General features: G+C 42.7%; 2 protein-coding genes across 6 annotated transcripts in view; one reads left to right on the plus strand and one right to left on the minus strand.

Moving 5' to 3' along the window:
- The window catches only part of ORC3 (origin recognition complex subunit 3), a 41,139-nt gene extending 38,691 nt beyond the window's left edge, over positions 1–2,448 (minus strand). The window contains exon 1 of one of the 3 annotated variants that reach the window (XM_061989431.1): positions 2,190–2,448. In XM_061989431.1, coding sequence (XP_061845415.1) covers positions 2,190–2,213 — 24 coding nt within the window. In that variant the 5' untranslated portion in view covers positions 2,214–2,448. The remainder of the gene's footprint in view (positions 1–2,189) is intronic. The other 2 variants (XM_061989429.1, XM_061989430.1) reach the window with 2 other exon arrangements.
- Positions 2,449–2,523: 75 nt separating this feature from the next.
- Positions 2,524–21,527, plus strand: part of RARS2 (arginyl-tRNA synthetase 2, mitochondrial) — a 37,693-nt gene continuing 18,689 nt past the window's right edge. For 2 of the 3 annotated variants that reach the window (XM_061989432.1, XM_061989434.1), the window contains exons 1-8: positions 2,524–2,609; positions 3,341–3,414; positions 4,673–4,778; positions 7,964–8,047; positions 12,358–12,455; positions 13,536–13,591; positions 15,102–15,185; positions 19,755–19,831. In XM_061989432.1, coding sequence (XP_061845416.1) covers positions 2,571–2,609; positions 3,341–3,414; positions 4,673–4,778; positions 7,964–8,047; positions 12,358–12,455; positions 13,536–13,591; positions 15,102–15,185; positions 19,755–19,831 — 618 coding nt within the window. In that variant the 5' untranslated portion in view covers positions 2,524–2,570. The remainder of the gene's footprint in view (positions 2,610–3,340; positions 3,415–4,672; positions 4,779–7,963; positions 8,048–12,357; positions 12,456–13,535; positions 13,592–15,101; positions 15,186–19,754; positions 19,832–21,527) is intronic. The other variant, XM_061989433.1, reaches the window with a different exon arrangement.

Below are 21,527 nucleotides of genomic sequence, written 5' to 3' on the forward strand. Positions count from 1 at the left end.
AGAGAAGGATTACATGTAAGACACAGGAAGTGAGAGGAAGGATGTTTCCCTACCTAAGTAATTACAGGCAACAGCCACTTTTGAAAGGGAAATCCACCTGTTTTGGATTAAGTTTTAACTTCCCTTTACTCCTGAAGGTGATAACCTGCACAGTAACTTACACATCAGAAGACCGAGCTGCACATCACAATCTGGTGACAAAAGATATAAGACACAGGAGTTTTCAGGTGATAAAGCACATACTCACTACTATTGTTGGATATATGACTGAGCAAGGCAGGAAATAACTCAAACGTTCTAACGCAACATGTTAAGCCTTGCTACATATTCACACTCTGATGAATGCACTGTCCCTATTGCCAGCCCTGAGTACAAGACAGATAAAAGCTTTCAACTCAGAAACATGAAGGCAACAGATGAAACTAACAGATGTTTAACAATACATATGCATGACAGCCCTTTTCTTTTTATTTCTCCATTAAATTAGTTTTGGGGGAAGATGCAATAAATGTTTCAACATGGCAGCAAGCAATGACAACACACCTGTAGTGGTTTTGCCTGGGTGAGGTTTTCTGGTAGCAGGGGGGGCAGGGGGACTTCAGGGGTGGCTTCTTTAAACAAAGTTGGCAGAAGCTTCCCCTGTAGCTCACAGGGTTAAGGCCAGTCAATTCTAAGCTGGACCGTGCACCTGACCCAGGCCTAGCCAATTAGTGATGGAGGTAACACCTCTGTGAATAACCTATTTGAGAAGTTGTGGCACAGTTGCAAAAAAAACTGCAGCAGCAACAGGGAGTGAGAATGTGAGAACATCTCAGCAGACACCAAGGTCAGTGGAGAGGAAGGAGGGTGCTTAGGCCCTGGAAGAAAGACTCCCCTGTGCCCTGTGGTGAGGAGGACCATGGTGAGGCAGCTGTGTCCCTGCAGCCCATGGAGGCCATGAGGGAGCAGAGACCTACTCGCAGCCCGTCGAGGAGCCCACGCCAGAGCAGGTGGATGACTGAAGCAGGCTGTGACTCCATGGGAAGCTCACCCTAGAGCCAGATCCTGGTAGTCCATGGGCAGAGAGGAGCCCAGGCCAGAACAGGTTTGCTGTCAGGACCTGTGATCCTGTGAGGGACTCAGGCTGGAACAGTCAATACCTGAAGGACTCTTTGCCTGGTGGGTGAGCCATGTTGGGCAGGGTGTGAGGAGCTGCCCCCGTGGCAAGCCTCATGCTGGAGCAGTTCATGAGGAGCAGCAGCCCATGGGAAGGACCCACGCTGGAGAAGTTGGTGAGGGATTGTCTCCCATGAGAGGGACCCCAGGGTGAGGAGGCCTCACCCTGAGAAGCAGCAGTGGCAAAGTCCATCTGTAATGAACTGACCACAACCCCCATCCCCTGTGCTGCTGGAGGGAGACGAGAGTCCTGGGAAGAGGAGCGGTGGGGGTAGGTGTTTTTAAGACGGTTTTATTTGTCATCTCCCTGCTCTTATTGTTTCTTTAATAAATCAAACCTTTTTCTCCCTAAGTTGAGTCTGTTTTGCCTGTAACACTAGTTGCCGAGTGATCTCTTCTCCCTTACCTCAACTGTCCAGTTTAGGAGAGGTAGTGATTTTATGACTTAGTGGACATCGGGCTAAACCACCATAACATCACAGCTGAAAGTGACAAAACCTACAGCCACCACACTACGGCTCAGCTCTAGGTGCGGTTTTACTTCAAATACGAGTGCTTTTGGTGTGACAACAAGTCAGAAGAGCAAGGTAGGAAGGCTGATCGCTGCGAGAAGAACAAGTGCCCTGGGTAAAGCGGGACCGAGGGGGCCTTAAGGCAGGGACAGAGAGCCAAGACTCGAGAGGGCAGCGGGGAGCCTGGGCACAGGAGATGTCGAAAAGGCAGTGGACGAAGATAGGAAGATGAGCAGACACAGAACGCGACAGAGACAGGGCAGCTCCGCGGGGCAGTTCCTTTGGGCACCCACACGCCGCAGGGACGGCTCCCAGGAGGCCGCTCCGGCCGGACGACGCTCCCGTCCCGCCGAGGCGGAGGGGTGGGCAGGCAGCGCCTTGGGCACGGCACGCCGGCCCCTCGCACCTGCCCGCCGAGATGCCCCCGGCGGCCACCATCTCCGGAGGCAGCCCCCCGCCTCCGCCGCCCCGCGGGCCTGCAGCGAAGGCCGGAGGATGCGACTCCCCCTCCGCCCCCCTCACCTTGGAGACGGAGCACGTGCTCATGTTGCTCCTGTCGCACTCCAGTCCCGAGCGGTCCCGGACGAGCCGCCCGCGCAACGGACGGAGCTGGAGGAAGACGGAGCGCGCAGCCCGGCGCCGGCCCGCGGCTCACGCACAGCCCCGCGAACGCAGCCCGGCTCCCTGCTTGTCCGAGGAACGCTCCCCCCTCCCCTGCGCGGTGGGACAGCCCGCCGCCTCTGCGCACCTCCTCCGCGCAAAGGGAGGTGAATGGGCTCTTCCGCCCTCACCCACCCCCGTCCTGACAATGGTATGAGCCTGCCCGCCCCTGGGCGGGCGGAAAGGCCAAGTGAGGGGGGGGGATGAAGCGGCGGTTATGACCTTCCGCCTGGGACTGCAGCCATGGCAGCCTGTTCCTTTCGGAGGAGCATCGCTTCTCAGGTATGCCGCTCCCTCCCGCGGCTTGCGCAGAGAAGAAGCGCACCATATTCCATGTCCCAAGGGTCCCCTTCGCTCCCTTACCCAGACCGCTTCCCCTCCCCCCTCCCGAGCGGCTTACAGTGGGTCCGACCCGTTGCCAAGGGGTCGGCGCGGGGCTTCCCTGTCCCGCCTTTTCTGTGAGGGGATGGGCGGGAGCGGGAGGTCGCACAGGGTAGAGGCGGGACGGGGCAGCGGGCCCTCGGCGGGAGCTCTGAGGGGACCATGGGAATTCCCTTAAGGCCCATTACACTCGTCCCCGCAGTGAATGAGGAGCCTCTTACTCTTGGCAAGAAGGCAGTTCGCATGTTATTATTGAGGCCCAGACGTGAGATGGGCCTCCTCACCCTCTCCGGGTACCGTGTGGGGGATGAGCTCGGTGAGGTGCAGAGCCTCGATAAGTCGATAAGAACGTGAGGGTTCAAGGGGATCTTTCATGGGTGGAAAAAAAAGAACAGTAAATAGAAAAAAGCAGCAAAACATGGTGCTTTATTTTGCTTTTCCTAAGGCGCCCTCAACATTTCTTGGGTTTGTAGTGCATAATTTCTGTATTGTTTATAATAGTGTTTGCTATCCGAGTAGAAATTTGCTTTCAGACTTGTATGATGCATCCCCCGTGCATGTTTAAACTGGGAAGAGTGTTTTTCCTGTATCTTTTCTTGCTTAAGTCACTTTGTTCTTTATTTCAAATTTAGCTTGCAAAGGTTTTGGATCTACCACCAGAACATTTAATAAAGTCCATATCTGCAGTTCCTGTCTCCAAACAACGGTAGTGTTTACATTGTGTCTTGGTATATTCTGTTGTGTTAATTATGGCAAGAGTTTAACCGGGACTTGAATGCACAAACCCCTGACTTTAGCTAATATAACAATTCAATAGTAAAAAGAGATCTAATTTTAATGAAATCACTGTATATTTTTAAGTAAGCTCAAAGGGTATAATTGCCTCAAAAGCTGTACAAACTATAGACAGTGCTTTAATGGCAAATGTTAAACTATGATCTGCATGTGAAACTACTTTGAAGCAATGTGAAGTTACGGATTTTTTTTTCAGTGTTCCGCTTGAGAGTTGTAATGATGTTAGCATATGTTAATTACCTTTATTCATGACTAATTTGTGTTTATTGTGGGATTCTCATTATATCTACTTTCAGATTGTGTTAGAGCAAAGGTAATATTTGGCCTTTAGGTGCATCTTTCATGTACATATGACTGGGTTATACTTGGCAATTAGATGCCATATGCAGAGTCACAGAATGGGAGGAGTTGGAAGGGACCTTTAGAGATCATCTAGTCCAGCCCTTCTGAAGAAGCAGGGTCACCTAGATCAGGTCACGTAGGAACATGTCCAGGTGGGTTTTGAAAACCTCCAGAGAAGGAGCCTCCCCACCCTCCCTGGGCAGCCTGTGCCAGGCCTCCTCACGTCAACAGGAAAGAAGATTATCTTTAAGTGGAACTTTTTGTGTTCCAGCTTTTGTCTGTTACCCCTTGTCCTGTCACTGAACACTACAGAAAAAAAGTGATGCCCCAATGTCCTGACACCCACTATTTAAATATTTGTAAATATTAATGAGATACCCCCCCAGTCTCCTCCAGACTAAACAGCCCCAGTTCTGGCAGCCTTTCCTCATCAGGAAGATGTTCCAGTCCCCTGATCATCTTGGTCGCCCTGTGCTGGACTCTCTCCAGGACTTCCCTGTCCCTCTTGAGCTGGAGAGCCCAGAACTGGACACAGGACTCCAGATGAGGCCTCAGCAGGGCAGAGGAGAGGGGGAGCAGAAACTCCCTTGACCTTCTGGCCACACTCTTCTTGATGCATCCCAGGCTGCCATTGGCCTTCTTGGCCACAAGGGCACATTGCTGGCTCCTGGTTAGTTTATTATCAACCACCACTCTCAGGTCTCTCCAGCAGGTCACCCCCAGCCTGTACTGGTGCATGGGGTTGTTCCTCCCCAGGTGCAGAGTCAAACCCATCATTTCAACTTTTTTTTCCTGTTTTTCATATGTTGGTTGTTTTTTTTTTTCAGGCGTGTTGCTGATTTCCAGGTTTCTATTGCTTCTGTAACAGAAGTCAGCTCTAGTGATTGCTTAGCCCAAGACCCTTATCTTCAAGCTCAGAAGCTGGCTGAAAGGGTATGCTAATGCACTAATCATATATATATATATATGTATATGTATATACACACAATATACAATAATAAAGTTACAGACTGGAGGTGTAACAGGCATCATAAGGTAAATAGTATTCTTTCTGCAAGCATCTGTTTGGGTCAGAGTAATTTAATGACTGCACTGAGTGTAATTGTACATAGAACCTTCATAGGGAATTGGAGAATCAGTTTTAATTAAAAGTTCATGTGAAATTATTGATTTGAAATAGTTTGAGAATAAATAATATTAATGAAGTTAGGAGAGTATCTAAAGGGTATGACATAGTCTGTACTTTTAAATGACTTTTTAGGAAGATGTTGAGAATGCAGGCATTTGGAAAACCTAAGACTGCAAAATTCATCACTTGAGTGGCAATGGATAAATTTAGCCTGTGGAGCAAACAGGCCAGACTTTCAAATCCGTAACTACTTGAAATTGGGGTTTCTTAGAACAGCATTTTTATTTCAGATGTGTTAGTCTGGGAAATGTCAGTAACTGAGATGTTAAGACTTCAGTACAGCATGCAAAAAGAAGCAGCATGCAAAACAAGATCTACAGAAGTGACACAAACCTGGAAGGATGGGAAAGAAATACAAATTGGAAGAAGTTGGCTTGCATAAAGTTGAACCAAAGTGAGATCAGAAAGGTGATGGTGATGATTAAAGGAAGGCTGGAACTGAAAAAAAAAAACCTCTCCAGTCTAAAAATGTGTTGCTGGTGGCAATGCAGAGGAGTGTGAACTAGGAAACAGTGGCAAAGTTAAGTTGATAAGAGGAACTAGAATAAAGAAAGTGCAGAGGATTCTTCATTTGCATCAGAAAGAGCAAACTTAAGAAGGAATCAGTTGAGTTGCTATGTGACCAGGAGTTGAATAGGACAATTGAAACGAGTTGTAATACTATTGAGAAGCTAAACTGTTTTTCCAGTCCTCCTTCACTGCTGAGACTGTTGAAGAGATCTGTATCTTGGACCCATTCTTGTTAACAGGTGAATATTCTGAACTGATCCTGCACAGGTGTTCAACGAAAAATTCTAAAACAACTAAAAGATGAGCTATAACCATAAAATAATGTAGGTTGGGAAGGACCTCAGAAAGTGATTTGTCCCATTTCTTCAGTGCAGGTTGTTGAGGGGTTTTGGGTGAGGTTGATGAGGACTTTGAAATCCCGTCAGGTGTTGAAAGTCTCCAAGGGTTTCACAGCCTCCCTGGGCACTCCGTTTCAATGACTGTAACCTCCCTCGTGGTACCATTTTTTTCCCCATATGTCTAGTCTGTCACCTTAAAAACAGCTGCTGTTCCCAGTGCTTAGAAAGCTCCAAGTTGTCCCTCTCCTTTATTGTTTGTGGCTCATTAAGTAACCTTGGGACATCTTTACATGAAAGAGCAATTGTAAAGAAGAACAGACCTTCAATAGAAGCCTCCACTCAGGTTAGACAAAGGGAAAAAAATCCACTAATCTCTTAGGAATGAGTTTTTTGAGTAGTGGGTAAAGGAAGATGCATTTAGTATAATTTGTTTAGATTGATCATGTCATCCACAAAGAAGGTAAGCAGCAAGTGTAGAAATCAGCAAAATATGACCACAAATCAAAAACTAGCAGAGAGGCAGAAAAATGTAGGCAGATACCAGGTTTTGGTGTGTTAAACAGTTGATCTGAGTGCCTCAAGGTTCAACAGTGTGTTCTTAGTTGCTTCTGAGGAAATAGATCATGGTATTTGCAATACAGAGGTTTAGGTGAGGCAGAAGAGAATCTTTCCTTGTTGACTAAAATAGCCTAATTAATAAGGCAATGTGATACTAAGTGAAACATTATATCCTCTGATATACAGAGAATTGTCTGTCAGAAGGGTTAGAACTGTCTTGTTTCCATTTGGCTTTTGATTTCATCTGTCTGCCCAATTCTTATTTCAGCTTTGGACTGTTAGTTCTCTGTGAAACAGACATTGTGTTGAGGGGTTTTTATGCCTGTGGATAGCACGGTGGCATTCTAGTCCAAATCTGAGGCATGGGGTGATCTGATTACTAAAGAACCCCGGGACAGCTGGAGGAGAGATGGTTAAAACTATGGAGAGGCCAGATGAACGCTCACATTAAAGAGATGGAAAGTGAGAGATCATGTAAAAAAATGTTTATCAGCAGAAACAGTTGGGAGAAAGTCTGGTGGGAATTTCTGTTTTCTCTCTGCCCTGAAATTTAAAAGGACCTTTTGTAAAATGATAAGGTGGGCAATTTCATTTGTGTAGCTTGTTACTAAACATCCATTCACAAAAACATTTGTTGTTCTTGGCACTTGTGAGGGTTAAAGAGCTTTCACAACTAAGCATGATTTCATCTCTTGGTTAAGTTAGTGTCTAAGCTGGAGACTTAGCATGGAGGTAGGATTTCTTTATGCTGAGCTTCAGCAGAAGTGTATAGCTTGCCTCTCTCAAAAGATACTAACCAAGTGATAAAGTGATTTAGTAATTTTTGTATGTGTTTTCCATCCCTCTTCTTTTTGACACTTTCTCAGCTATGGAAGATGGCTAGTTTAATAAGAAACTCTCAAACCTGAGATCCAAACTCTCAGCCCGTGAGACAGTAAAATTTGTGTAAAGAGGAGGTCAGTATTAGGGATTGGATACCCAAATATCCCTTATGGGTTTAGAATTTTCAAAACAGGGGCCATATTTTAATTATAAATTAATTTTTTAATAAATTGGCCTTAAGCATCTTTATTTTCTGTCACTAGATACTGTAGAACATTACCATTAAAGTCAGAAGCTTCAAGGAACAGCTTTTGTCTCGGGTTTTCTTCGAGGCATTAGTTTTGATTTATTTAGTTTGTTTAAGTGCTGTCTGGTACTGCTGTCAAGCACATCTCAGCTTCTGTGTCTGCAGAAGGACCAACCGCTGCTCCCTGTCCAGACCATACACATACAGGGACTGAAGTGAAGCGTATGTGTGACATTTCAGGCAGAGTTACACTCAGAGCTGTTAAGCATGGATTGGAAATAATAAAATCCTCCTTTTTACAGCAGCATTGATGAAACGATCCATTTATGATTGCTCCAAGCAAAGACCTACCATTTAATTCTTATAGTGAATTACATCAATAGAGTGGGATGAATTACAGCTTTCTATTTTACCTGTTTTCATGTAGAACTACTGTTTCATTTTGTTCTTTCAGCTCAAATGTGATGCTGTAGTGAGTGAAATCAGTGCTGGTCCAGGAACAGTGAACTTTAAGATAAACAGGGAATTATTAGCAAAGGTGAGTGCTGAATTTCAGGTCTGTTAAGGTAAAAAAATTCTTCAATGTCAAACTAAAAAATACTTTCTTGTTGTCTTAGGTATTTTCTATGTAAAATTGTTTCTTTTTTAAGTTCTCCTCGGGGATCCCTGTTGCTGATTTGTTATGTAGGCCTAGAATTTGGAGTGAGGCTCAGGAAAGATTATGAGGAAACAAAGTATTTACCATTCACTGATAACGATAACTCCTTTTTCTTCTCTCTTTCTACTTGAAAGCAAGCAGAATGCAACCTTATCTAGGTGGACCTGCTTCTGCAGGGCGGTTGGACTAGATGATCTCTAAAAGTCCCTTCCAACCCTACCATTCTATGATTCTATAAAAAGGCAGGCTTGACATCTGCTTTGTATTTCTACAATACACCACTCAAAAGTTTTGATCTTGCATGTAAAGATTTGTTTAAAATTGAACAGGATGATGAAAAGATACCTGAAATAAAAGTATTTGATAGCATTACATACTTTGCTGTGGGGGGAAAAAAAGGAAGATGTATTCCTCAAAGTCCAGTGCCTGACTGAACTTAAACTTCATTTGTTAAACCAATAATTCAGCAGTCTCAAACGTACTGTCTCTGGATTATTTGCCAGAGCTTCCTAAAGCTAAGTGGATGGCTGGTCCTGTTAGACTGGGATGTGAATGAAAGCTTTGCTAAGCCAGTTCAACTAACTTGTGGAGGAAACTACGTTGTATGTTTTTCATGGCCTTAATCTATAGGTTTAGCAGCTCTTGTAGAAATGATATTGTGGTTTTAGACAATGAACCACATGTGAATTAGGGACAAGAAATTGGATTTTACCTGGTACTCGTAAAGCTGTCTTCCTATCAGGATTTCCACTGAGTCAACTGGGCTTGTAGTCTTCTCTCCCTAAATGGTCAGACCCTTTCACAGAATCTCAAGGGCTGGAAGGGACCTCGAAAGATGATCCAGTCCCACCCCCCTTGCCACAGCAGAACCACCTAGAGTAGGTCACACAGGAACTCCAGGTGAGGTTTGAATGTCTCCAGAGAAGGAGACTCTACAACCCATCTGGATTGCCTATTAATCAGCTTTACCCAGTTAATTTTCGATTAGCTATTTATTATCAGTCCATCTTGGTAAGAACACAGCAGTTGACTATTCATTGAAAGAGTAGTTTCAGTGGTAAATTTTATTCATATGCAGGACTTCACAAGGTGCTTTATCCTTAGGGGTTCAGTCAGTTTAATGATTCAAGCAAAACTGTGTGAGTGGCCTAGTAGAGTTTTGCTGGAAAAAATGTGGAATTAGAACATTTAATTTTGTATTATGACACCGAGGAGAGAGGAGGAGATAAAACCTAGCTGTAAATTTCCCTAATGAGGAGTCTGTGGGTAAATTTGACAATTTGTGTGTGTGTTTCTACCTTACCTTCTCAGGTGCCATAATAAGAAAACAAACTTTTTTCTACAAGTGACATTCCTTTATTAAAAAATAAATAAATAAAATCAGTATCTATTGCAGAGGAATTTAAAGTGACTTTGGGGGGGGGAGGGGGGAAGAAAAGTTTCCACTGAATGGAGATTTCCAGTTCCATTCACACTGTTAAAGGCCTCTATTATCTTCAGGAAGTTTGTCCAATACATACAGCTTCATATATTAGGTTTTGTAGTGTATTGGCATCTGTGTGACAAACTGAAGTTTGTAGGGTATGTAAAGGGACTAACTTTGCTGTATTATTGATAATGTAGTAGGCATAGGGTTCCTCTTCCCACAAACTGTTCAAACTATTGAGGTGTTTTAAGGCATTTTACACAGGTCTCCATACTTTCTAAGTAGATGCATTTTTGTACAGATCCTTCACAATGTCCTTACAGACTTGCAGGTGAAGGAAAGGACACAAGGTCTTTGGACACATGAGAATCATAGAATCATAGAATGGTAGGGTTGGAAGGGACCTTTAGAGATCATCTAGTCTAACCCCTGTGCAGAAGCAGGTCAGCCTAGATCAGGTTGCAGAACACAGAGTAACAAGTGTTTTCACACAGTCACACCATAGTGGGGGTGGGCAGGGCCCTGCAGAGCTGCTCCAGCCCAAGCCCCTGCTAAAGCAGATTCCCCTTGCTCAGGGGGCACAGGAACGTGTCCAGGTGGGTTTTGAAGACCTCCTGAGAAGGAGCCTCCACACCCTCCCTGGGCAGCGTAGGGCAGGGCTCCCTCACCTCAGTACCAAAGGAGTTTCTCCTCCTGGGCCAGAGGCACTGCCTGTGTTCCAGCTTGTGCCTGTTACCCCTTGAACTGCCAAATGGCTACCACACAACAATCACTGACCCCATCCTCTCCACACCCACCCCTTAGGGACTGATAAGCATTGCTGAGGTGCCCCTGAGCTCAGGCTTCTCTTCTCCAGGCTGAACAGCCCCAGGGCCTGCAGCCTTTCCTCCTCACACACATGTTCCATTCCCTCAGCATCTTGGTGTTCCTGCACTGTCCTCTCTCCAGCACTTCCCTGTCTCTCCCAAGCTAGGGAGCCCAGAACTGGCCACAGGACTCCAGATGAGGCCTCCCCAACTATGGCAGAGCAGAGCAGAGGGGCAGCAGAACCTCACTGGCCCTGCTGCCCACACTCTCCTTGATGCCCCCAGGCAGCCATTGGCTTCTTGCCCACAAGGGCAGGTTGCTGCTCATTTAATTTCATGCTCACATTCAATTTTCTGCCAACCCCCTGAACTCCTAGCGCTTAAAAACCCAAAGAACAGCTGGTTTTTTTAAGTAGCCAAGATAAGAAGTGTCCAGTCACTTGAGGATTGAATAATTGAATGGCACTAGAGGAGTAGAAAGCAAGGCTGATTTTGGTGCCTAGAAAAACCTAGGAGTTTGAGTAGAACGTGAGTGTATTCAGTTTTCCTGTTATAAAGTCACTTGGTAGTTCTGAGGAGGCTTAAATTCTTGCAAGTATCTCTTGGTTTTTTTGTTTCCTTGCTGTATATACATGCTCTCTTCTAACAGGAAACTAAAAGAACATGAGGCAGATACTATTCCTAAAAAGCATTAATGAAGAAATAGAGTAGTCATTGATGTAAGTGGAAAAAGGTAGAAACATTAATATGTCTCATTTTGTAGGATTAACTGTTTATACAACTGAAATGAGAAATAGCCAAGCCTATTTTGTCTCACTAAACCGCTGGGTTGGACCAAGATGACCTGGCTGTGCTGTGCACAGCAGGTGTTCCCTGTATGTTACTCCAAGACAAACTCCTTGGATATAGGATAGGAATTTCAGAGAAATGACCAAACACCTCAAAGTATGCCTAGATAAGATGTATTCATGGGAAGAAAATGCTTTTGAGGAAGCTTAGAGAAACACTGTGTAGCTTCTTTTATTAATTAAAAATAATTTGCAAAAGCACTGAGAACATTTGGCTGCACAATGAGGTGAATTCTGTAGTGAAGTTTGATGCTCATAAGCTCTCCTACTTTTTCATCTACATCTATGGTCTAGTTCTACAAGGTACTCTCTATTTTAAAATGTGTTATCTGAATTAGGGTAAATGAGGGTCCTGGCTAGCATAAGGTAACACTCCTATTTACATGAGAGCTCCTCACGTTACATGAGGTAACTGTACTTAGCCAAAGTTTCCTTTCCTGTCCACTAATTACCCCCAGGTTGCTCTCTTGCCCTTTCATTTTATGTAAGTAAAAAATCATTAATAGTTGCAAATATCTAAGTGGTTGATGTCAGATGGTTGGGCATCACTTTTTTCTCTTGTATCCAGTGACAGGACAAGGGGTAATGGGATGAAGCTGGAACACAAAAAGTTCCATTTAAACATAAGAAAAAACTGTTTCCCTGCTGAGGTGAGGGAGCCCTGGCACAGGCTGCCCAGGGAGGGTGTGGAGGCTCCTTCTCTGGAGGTTTTCAAAGCCCTCCTGGACACGTTCCTGTGTGACCTGATCTATGTGGACCTGCTTCTGCAGAGGGGTTGGACTAGACAATCTTTAGAGATCCCTTCCAACCCCTACCATTCTATGATTCTATGATTTTAGTAAAAATTAGGCTTTCCAGTTCCTTTTTTTCATCAACTCCAGCCCTGATTTTCACCAGAACTCTGCCTGCAATTCCTCTCCTTTAATTGACCAGATACAGCTTTCAAAAGTTAATGACATTTTCATCTGCATGTGAGATCTTGTTTGCTTGGCAGCCCAGCCATATAATTACTAATGTGAAGAATGGCTGTGGGATCAGTTTTTTGTGTGGTTGGTTAACTCTTTTCCTGATGATGTTTTGTGCAAACATATTTTCTTCCTTGGGGTTTAGACTGTGTTGCAGCAGGTGTTGAAAGACGGCTCAGAGTATGGAGTAAAAAGTGAGCTTTTCTCCAGAGTTCCTAGACAAAAGACAGTGATTGATTTCAGGTAAGCACATGTGATAAGTCCTTTGAGACAATTGCTCTTTGATATTTTGCTGATTGATATTCATTGCTGTAATGTATGATGCCTCTTAAGTTAAATCATATTATCATAGCATGGTAACCATAGAATATTTATGGTATTATATTCAGCTATATTTGATACTCCAGAACATTTGCCACGTAGAATACTAATTACATTTAGGAAGTTGAGGCTTTTTTCTCAGAATATATTCTTGATATTTAAAGTGTTCACACTGCCCTCTCCTAAGAATATTCTCATTTAGTGCATAATAGCATTCAGATTTTAATTAGCCTTCTTTTATTTTGTTATCAAGAAACATGATCTGAATTTTCTACCACCAGCCTATTTTTTTTTTTCAGCTTAATACCTTCCTTCCTGACTCATTAAAGCAGCCAGGCATTTGTCTTGCTAAATCTCCTCAATTGTTAGCCCCAGCATTTCTGTCCAGTGTTTACAGTTCATGAAGTGATAAGTCGCTGACTCAGATCTCTTTATGTGTAAAGATTTTTCTTCACTTATGCTCCCTCTGCAGGCTTCCATAAACATGGAAAGTAAGCACTTGGCTTTAGTTTTAAGGGTGATTTTCCATAGCTGAATTTCAGGGCAAACACTTGTTGGATACAGGGTGTTTTGGGGAGGTGCATTTTCGGTAGAAGACAATGTGATTTTTAATTAATGATTCCAAGTCCCCTCTCCTGTTATCAGATTGATCTCTAATAAAGGTATGAGGAGAATGGTCCATATATCTAAAACGTTACAAAGTGAGAAGGTGATGTAGGTCCTTTGTCACTAGTGGAGCTGGGTTTGGGAGGCTCTTTGTTGTGGAGTTGTTTGTGATTTCTTTTTCCTTGTAACATTGTCTGTTAACTGATACAGGAGGAGAAGGTGGTTGGATAGGAAAATTTGCTGTCTAGAGCACAAGGTAATTTTTAAGGGAAAACTGAAAATAGTGCTTAAATTTCAGTTGTTCTGCTACATGCATGAGTTGAATTCTTTTGATTTGGTGATCTGAAAGTCTTGATTGAACATTGAACAAACATCCTTTGTGAAAATTTCTTCCAGCTCCCCTAATATTGCCAAAAAGTTTCACATAGGACATTTGCGCTCCACAATAATAGGTAAGTACACATTTCAGTGCCTCCAAAAAGGGTGGCTTTGCCTTCCTGCTTCACCTGACAGGGGAGCTCTGCTAACCATACACTCTTCCAGCAAAGTGGAAGTGTCAGGGTTGACTTGCTAATTAAAAACCTTCTGCTCTTTACGCAGTGAAGAAAAGAGAGTGTTGTGTTGCTGACAGATTCATTGAGTCACACGTAATACAGTTTTATGCCTCTGAACGTTAAATAAAGTAGTTTAAAATTGTTCTGCAAAGACACTCAGCAGTTTTCATTGAGGTGTTATGAGAGTCCTTTGGATTTTGAATTTCCAATTGCATAGCAGTCAAGATAGCTGTGTCTTGGTGACTGTCTTGCAAAAAGCTTGCTTTTATATGTTAATTGCTTCATGTCAGTATTACTGACACAATTGCTGTAATTTGTAATGAAAGGATTAATAAGTGTATTGTGCAGTACTCTGATGTCACATGGAATACATTATTTGTCCTTCTTTTCCCTCTCTTACAAGAAAAACTGAGAAGTTACTAGTGGAAGATCCTACAGCATCTGTGCAGCAGTATTAGTTTTTGATGATATGTAATGTATCATATGTAATTATTAATTACATAAAGTTAATAATTCCACCTCTTCGTGGACTTATAGTTGAGATAAATTACATATTTTGGGCTCTTTCTGGTCCTTTTTTGGATCCTTTACTATAGAAAAAAACTACTTCAAAAATAGTTCTGTAGATCAGTGTTTGTCCAACAGTAAGAGAATGAATTGGCTGAAGAGAATGGAATTGAAAGTAATTGCACACTATAGTGTGGTGTTACAGTAACAGAAGAAGAGGAAGCTTTCTGCATCCTTTTACATCAGCATTTTAGTTAAAAGGTATCCTTGAAGCACAGGAAAAAAGGAAAAGGTGAGAGTATTTCTTCTTGGCAGTTGTATGGTTGTAGCTGAGCTGAGGAGCAAGAGGAAGGGGTTTTGTTGCAGTTACAGAACCAAGTTGTGCTTGCACGATACAGTAAGTTTGGGGCATGTCAGACACTTAGTGTGTTAAGTGCAGAGCTCAGTGGTGCTCTGGCAGTATCTAGAGATTCAAAACTTCATTTTCTGTCTTTAACATCACAGTTAACAGCAATTTGTGAGTTCTGAGGCTTGCTTAACCTCCTGGTATGAGGTTTCCTGACCATGATGGGAATTATATATCCTGCCTCCTATTTGTGATAATACAAGATCTTAGCAAAGTGTTTTCCATGTTCTTACACTGAGCAGTGTGTGTGTGCTCACACATGTGTGTGTTTTCATCACTATTGTATGACACATAACACCTTTCAAATGCACAGTGTTTCTTTTCCTGCTCAGAACACTACTGCTTTTAGTTGTGAAGTATTTTAGCAAGTTCTGTGGGCTAGTTCATCTGTTTTCCTTCTCATTTTGAATACAAAGCTAGAAAACTGTTTTGTTGGGATGAGAGGTCACCTCCAGTTGAATAATAATAATAATACCAATTTTCTTTCTTTACTAGGGAATTTTATAGCAAATCTCAAAGTTGCACTGGGACATGAAGTAATAAGAATAAATTACCTTGGTGACTGGGGCATGCAGTTTGGTATGTATTAATATTTGTTTCTCCTGTTCTCTTTTCTCCTGTATAATATGATCTGTGTCTCCAGCTTCAATTTTTTGCAGGCCCATGTGATTCACTCTGGGCTCGTGAAGAGTAGTATTTTGTTTCCACACATGTAATGTGTACTGAATCTCCTTAAAATATGAACAAAACAGTCCAGACTGATTTATCTGCAGTATGACCTATACTACTGTACATGGAATAACAGGAGGACATTTACCCAAAAGTCCCTCTGACCTTCAGTAGTTCCTCTCTCAGATTGCAAATGTGTGATTTGGGGTTGATTTTTAAAGGGCAGTGTACATTTTTTTTCTGAGTGTGCTGCTTATACCTTTGGAGCTTTCTTAGCTGAGCAGACTTCTGTTGCTGTGTCCAGACAAAATGCATGCATATTACCATAGCTGTTGCATGTCTGCCGTGTTCCTGTCTTCCTTATTCAGATTTTGCATTTGTGACAGATATGGAACAGTAAGCTTGCCAACATAACCTGTGCTACACCTGTACACACAGCAAGAGAGAATAATTGTAACAACATTTATATTTTATGCTTGATTGTCTTTGTGTGCCTTTATCTGTTGTTTTTTGTTCCCTCTGGAAACTAGTTTATTATTCATAGAGCATAATCAACTGGCATAGTGATTGTATTTTGGCAGGCTGAGGCCCAGAGAGTGTGTATTCTTAAAGATATCCCAAGGCATCCCCCAAAATACTCAATTTCCCTTTAAAGAGAGATGTGTAAGTGGAGAATGTGCAGGTGAATAGGCCTTAGAAGACTGACAGTCTTCCTTGCACATACACACTCCTGCCTCTTTTGAATCACAGAATGTCAAGGGCTGGAAGGGACCTCAAAAGCTCATCCAGTCCAACACCCCTGCCAGAGCAGGACCACTTAGAGTAGGTCACACAGGAACTCGTCCAGGTGGGTTTGAATGTCTCCAGAGAAGGAAACTCCACAGCCCATCTGGGCAGCCCCTTCCAGTGCTCCCTCACCTCAACAGGGAAGAATTTTTTCCTTGTGTTTCTTTGGAACCTCTTCTGTTCCAGCTTGTACCCATTGCCCCTTGTGCTACCATTGTGCTGAGAAAATGATAATGTCTATTAAATAAGGAAGAACTGAAAAATCCTCTCATGTGCAGCCTAGCATGAGTTGGTAATTATTCCCTGACAGAGATCATTTATGTCCTATTGTTGGATTGATAAACATCCCTTGTATGTATCAGTTGACCATCCACAGGATTCGCAACTTTGTTGATTTCTGATATTAATCCTGCATTTTAAATTGGTTGATATTCTCGTCACCTTTTCTAATTCCCCACCCAAAGGTGGTTTTGACATATTTTTAAGCATTTAAAAGAAGGCAGACATGCCTACTTCTTTATTCTTGAAATCTGGAACATCTGTGAAAACTACAAAACTCCCTCACATCTTTTGCAGTGAGTTCTGAAAAATGTCTGCATATTCATTTTGAAATGGCAAACAGAAATTGCAATACCTATTAGTACCTATTAAGCAGTCACTTTTGCACTTAATGCTTCCCCCTCCAGTTTTTCTGGCACCACTCTTTATGGGGACATCAACGAATAAAGGATGGGTGTTAGGAGAATGGAGCCAGGCTGTTCTCAGTGATGTCCTGTGATAGGACAAGGGGCAATGGGTACAAGCTGGAATATAAGAGGTTCCAAAGAAACACAAGGAAAAACTTCCTTGTTCAGGTGAGGGAGCACTGGAAGGGGCAGCCCAGAAGAGAAGTCTCTTTCTCTGGAGACATTCCAAACCCATCTGGATAAGTTCCTGTGTGACCTACTCTAGGTGATCCTGCTCTGGCAGGGGAATTGGACTGGATGATCTTTTAAGGTCCTTTCCAACCCTTGAGATTCTGTAATTCTGTGAATCAACTTTATGAACAGAGTTAGGTTAAAATCTTAGCTTAAAAACACTGCTTTTACTCCATGTATGTACTGAGATTCAGCAGTGTGGATGACTAAAGTATATTCAGTTCTACTAATTTTCCTTCTAGAGTAAATTCCTGAGGTTTAGACATTGAATAAAACATTCTGATGACTAGAAGGAGTGATACAATATTTTTTTCCTTTGTTCAATTATTTCTTCCACAGCTCATCCATTTCGTGATCCTGTTTCTGATCAAACACTACTTTATAGCAGAGCTTTGTTCCACTCAAGATTAATTTCAAGGGTATTGAATACAGGATGAGTTCACCTAAAATTCAATACATTTCCTCATTGCATATTTCATTTGTTATTCTCCCTTAGGCATCATTTTATCACTGTGCTATTGTATAATGAATGTGGCAACGACCGTTAAGCAACAAAATGCAGTGTGGTTAAAGGGCTTCTCAGCCAACCTCATTCACAGTGTCTTTGCTGATACTAAATTGTACTCCTAAGCCTGAACATCAGGAATTTTATCCTGAAGGGATAAAATCCACAATACCTGTTATTTATCTGTGTACCTGTTGTCTAGCACACAACTGTTAGAATCATGCTTTTGACCTAGTAGTTCCAGCTGTTTGTTTCAACATAGGTGCTTCTTTCTTTATTTGAGCTGGCTCAGCTCAAATATATGACAGGTTTTATAACAAGTAATACAGTCATGCTTCACAAAATTATAGCATAGGATTATTATTCTAATGGTGCTTTTCCAGAAGCAGTGCTATAATTAACAATCTGTCAGCATTTCTATTGGAACTGCTATTGTTAAGGGCTTTAAACTCGATAACTGAAAACATGTTTTGCTGAAACATGGCAGAGAAGTCCTCAACCTCTAGGCAGTTTTTTGGGCATGTTTCTTAAGGTAACAAAGCCCATGCAGTCATACTGTCTGTCCATTTGTCTTTCTGTCACTCTGTTCCTAATAAATTTTAAACCCATCGGCCAACTTCAGCCAGATCTGACAAAGAAAAATGTCTCCAAGGGAACCACTTGGCACTTTGGCAGCTGAGTAGGGATAGAGATACCGTGTAGTGCCCTCTGGGAGAGAAAGTTAACTTCTGTGTTTAGCCTGCTGGCTAACCAGTCAGCACATATAACTCAGAATCAGTCCCAACACATGCTGCATCTTGCCAGTAATTGGAGAGCATGAGGGCTGGGGATAGTTTGGGGGAAAAAAGAAAGGTGTAGGATGTGTTTGGGCTGACTAAAAACTGGCAGTCTTGCTGGAGATTGGAGTGTGAAGCCAGCATTGGAAAGGGAAATGTGTAGGTATGCTGTTATCTAAGATCATTAGGAAAGTAACTGCTGATTACTCACAGAGCAAGCTCTTCTTGAAGAAATTCACTTTCAATAGAATGACTGCTTTTATTTCCTAAACACTAACTTGGTTTTTCTTACCTAAATCTTCCATGGCTTCTATCACATTCAATGTTTCCAAGGGAAAACTCTCTCCAGGGGGACCTTATATCAGCCTTCCAGTACCTGAAGGAGCACCTACAAGAAAGCTGGAGAGGGTCTTTTTCAAGAGCACATAGTGATAGGAAAAGGGGTAACAACTTTAAACTGAAAGAGGAGACGTTTAAATTGCATATTGGAAATAAATTCTTCCCTGTGAGGGTGGTGATGCACTGGAACACATTGTGCAGAGAGACTGTGGGTGCCCCATCCTGGAAGTGTTCAAGACCAGCCTGGATGGGGCTCTGAGCAACCTGGTCTGGTGGAAGGTGTCACAGACCATGGCAGGAGGGTTGGAGAGAGATGACCTTTAAGGTCCTCTTCAACCCGAACACTTCTATAATGAAAAGGGAAGTTCTTGAGACTGCTAATTGTTCAGTTGCAGAGGGCTTTTCAAAGGGATACCCGCGTATCTATTCCTCACATGCTATCTTCACATCAGTCCTGGTCCTTGTCAGCTCAGAGGAAGGAGATGGCCTTAAAAGCAGCTTCAGGAAATCTAAGAGGGTACAGGGTTGATATTGCTTGATTACTGAGGGAGTCAAATGGACTCTTTTGATTTAGACAAAAGGATTGGGATTTGGATCTTGCCCTTTCAGATGGCTTTTGGAAAGTGCTGGAGCCAAATTGGACATGTGAAAAAAGCTGCATGTTTCCAGCATGTAGCAAAAAGTTGCCTTGAAAATATTGTCTGAGTGGTATGTGGAATACTGTGTTATGTCCTGTTTCTGTTGTCCTTGAAATTAAAATACTGTTAAGGGAGGAAGCAAAGCAACGAGTTTTGAGCATATTCTGTTGCTGGACAATTTCCACTGTAGGGCTTCTCATTTACATCTGATTTCTCATAAAAGATACTTTTCCTACAAGTCCAGAAAGACAAATTCCATTTATGAGGAACTGAAAAATCAGTGCAATAGTTCTTACTAGTTTCTAAGTATTACAGTTTTGGGTTTTTTCATGCATTGAAATACTAAGTTATACTTTTGATTTGGTTTTTTTTGTAGCGTACACTTTTATGTTGTTCGAAACTGTAAAGCGTTTCTTTTATTGCATACAATGTTAAGACTAGATTTGCATATGAAAACAACTTAACAAAACAATATAGGCTGGGCTATTGTCTAATACTGTATTTCATTGTTCTTCAAGGTTTGTTGGGTGTTGGTTTCCAACGCTTTGGCAACAAAGAAAAGCTAGAATCCAGTCCTTTGCAACACCTTTTTGAGGTAAGTTCAGAGAAGACCAACTTGAGAAGAGAGTCAGTTTAGCTTAGGTGTCAGTTTTGTACAGAATGGCTTGTCTTCAGAGTCATGTTGGATTTAAATGACCTTGCTTGAAAGAGCAATGTCACCCTGGGACATGGCAGCAGATGTGGAGCATCTTTCTTCCTTATGAGGAAAGGCTATGGGAGCTGGGGCTGTTTAGTCTGGAGAAGAGGAGACTGAGGGAGGATCTCATTAATATTTACAAACATCTAAATGGTGGGTGTCAAGAGGCTGGAACGTCACTTTTTTTCTATTGTATCAAGTGACAAGACGTAAAAAAAACCTATTTCACTGTTGAGATGAGTGCCCAGGCTGCCCAGGGAGGATGTGGAGTTTCCTTCTCACGAGGTCTTCAAGCCCCACCTGGACACATTCCTGTGTGACCTGATCTAAGTGAACCTGCTTCTGCAGAGGGGTTGGACTAGATGATCTCTAAAGGTCCCTTCCAACCCTACCTACTTCTATAGTTCTTTTAAAAAGAAAATTTCCATAGCATGGGTTCTGTATAAATCAATATGTTGACCTTTTCAGCCATCTTTGCACCTTCCATTTTGGTCAAGACTCAGATACAAATATGTTTTTTGCATAATTTTTGCATGATAACACCAAAGACTGGGGACAGGGGCAGTTTGAATGTGTGAAACTACAGATGGAGGAAGGGGAGCATTGTTCTTGTTCTCTCTACTAGAAATTTCTTTTTGTTGGCAGAACTAAACAAACATTAATCTTTGAGGCATGTCAGCAGTATTGCCTATTAAAATCTTTCAAAGTCTTGGGACATAAAAGTGGGGGGGAAAGTGCAAGTGTTTTGCTGTGGAAGCTTTTTTGTGGGCAGACCCCACTCAAGCAAGGTATTGTTGTCAAACTCAGTGTCTGAGTTCCTGTGTGACCTACTCTAGGTGGTCCTGCTCTGGCAAGGGTGTTGGACTAGATGATCTTTCAGGGTCCCTTCCAACCCTTAAGATTCTGTGATTCTGTGAACATTGTAGGAGTGAAGGTTTTATAATTATTTCTGTTTTATCATGATTGCCATGATTTTTTTCAAGCTGCCTTATGGAAAGCAAGGAATCATTGTCTAGGCAAATATTTGGCATTTAGAGATAAAGGAATATGTTAAAGAACAGGAGAGCCAAATATTGATGTACACAGCTCAAGTTGGCTGATCACACAATCTCAAGGGCTGGAAGAGACCTTGAAACATCATCCAGTCCAACTCCCCTGCCAGAGCAGGACCACCTAGAGTAGGTCACACAGGAACTCGTCCAGGTAGGTTTGAATGTCTCCACAGAAGGACACTCTACAACTGCTCCATCTGAGCAGTTGTTCCAGTGCTTCCTCACCTCAACAGGGAAGAAGTTTTTCCTTGTGTTTCTTGGAACCTCTGCTGTTCCAGCTTGTACCCATTGCCCCATGTCCTGTCATTGGCCATCACTGAGAACAGCCTGGCTCCATCCTTCGGACACCCATCCTTTATATATTTGTAAACATGAATGAGGTCACCCCTCAGTCTCCTCTTCTCCAAGCTGAAGAGCCCCAGCTCCCTCAGCCTTTCATCATAAGGGAGATGCTCCGCTCCTTTCATCTGATACAAGTGTTTGTTATGCTTTTAGCAAACTGGCTGCATATGTCTGTGTCTAGGCCCATGTTGATGTTTGTA

Source organism: Colius striatus, chromosome 2 (genome assembly GCF_028858725.1).
Source record: "Colius striatus isolate bColStr4 chromosome 2, bColStr4.1.hap1, whole genome shotgun sequence".
In the NCBI taxonomy this organism is placed as follows: domain Eukaryota; kingdom Metazoa; phylum Chordata; class Aves; order Coliiformes; family Coliidae; genus Colius; species Colius striatus.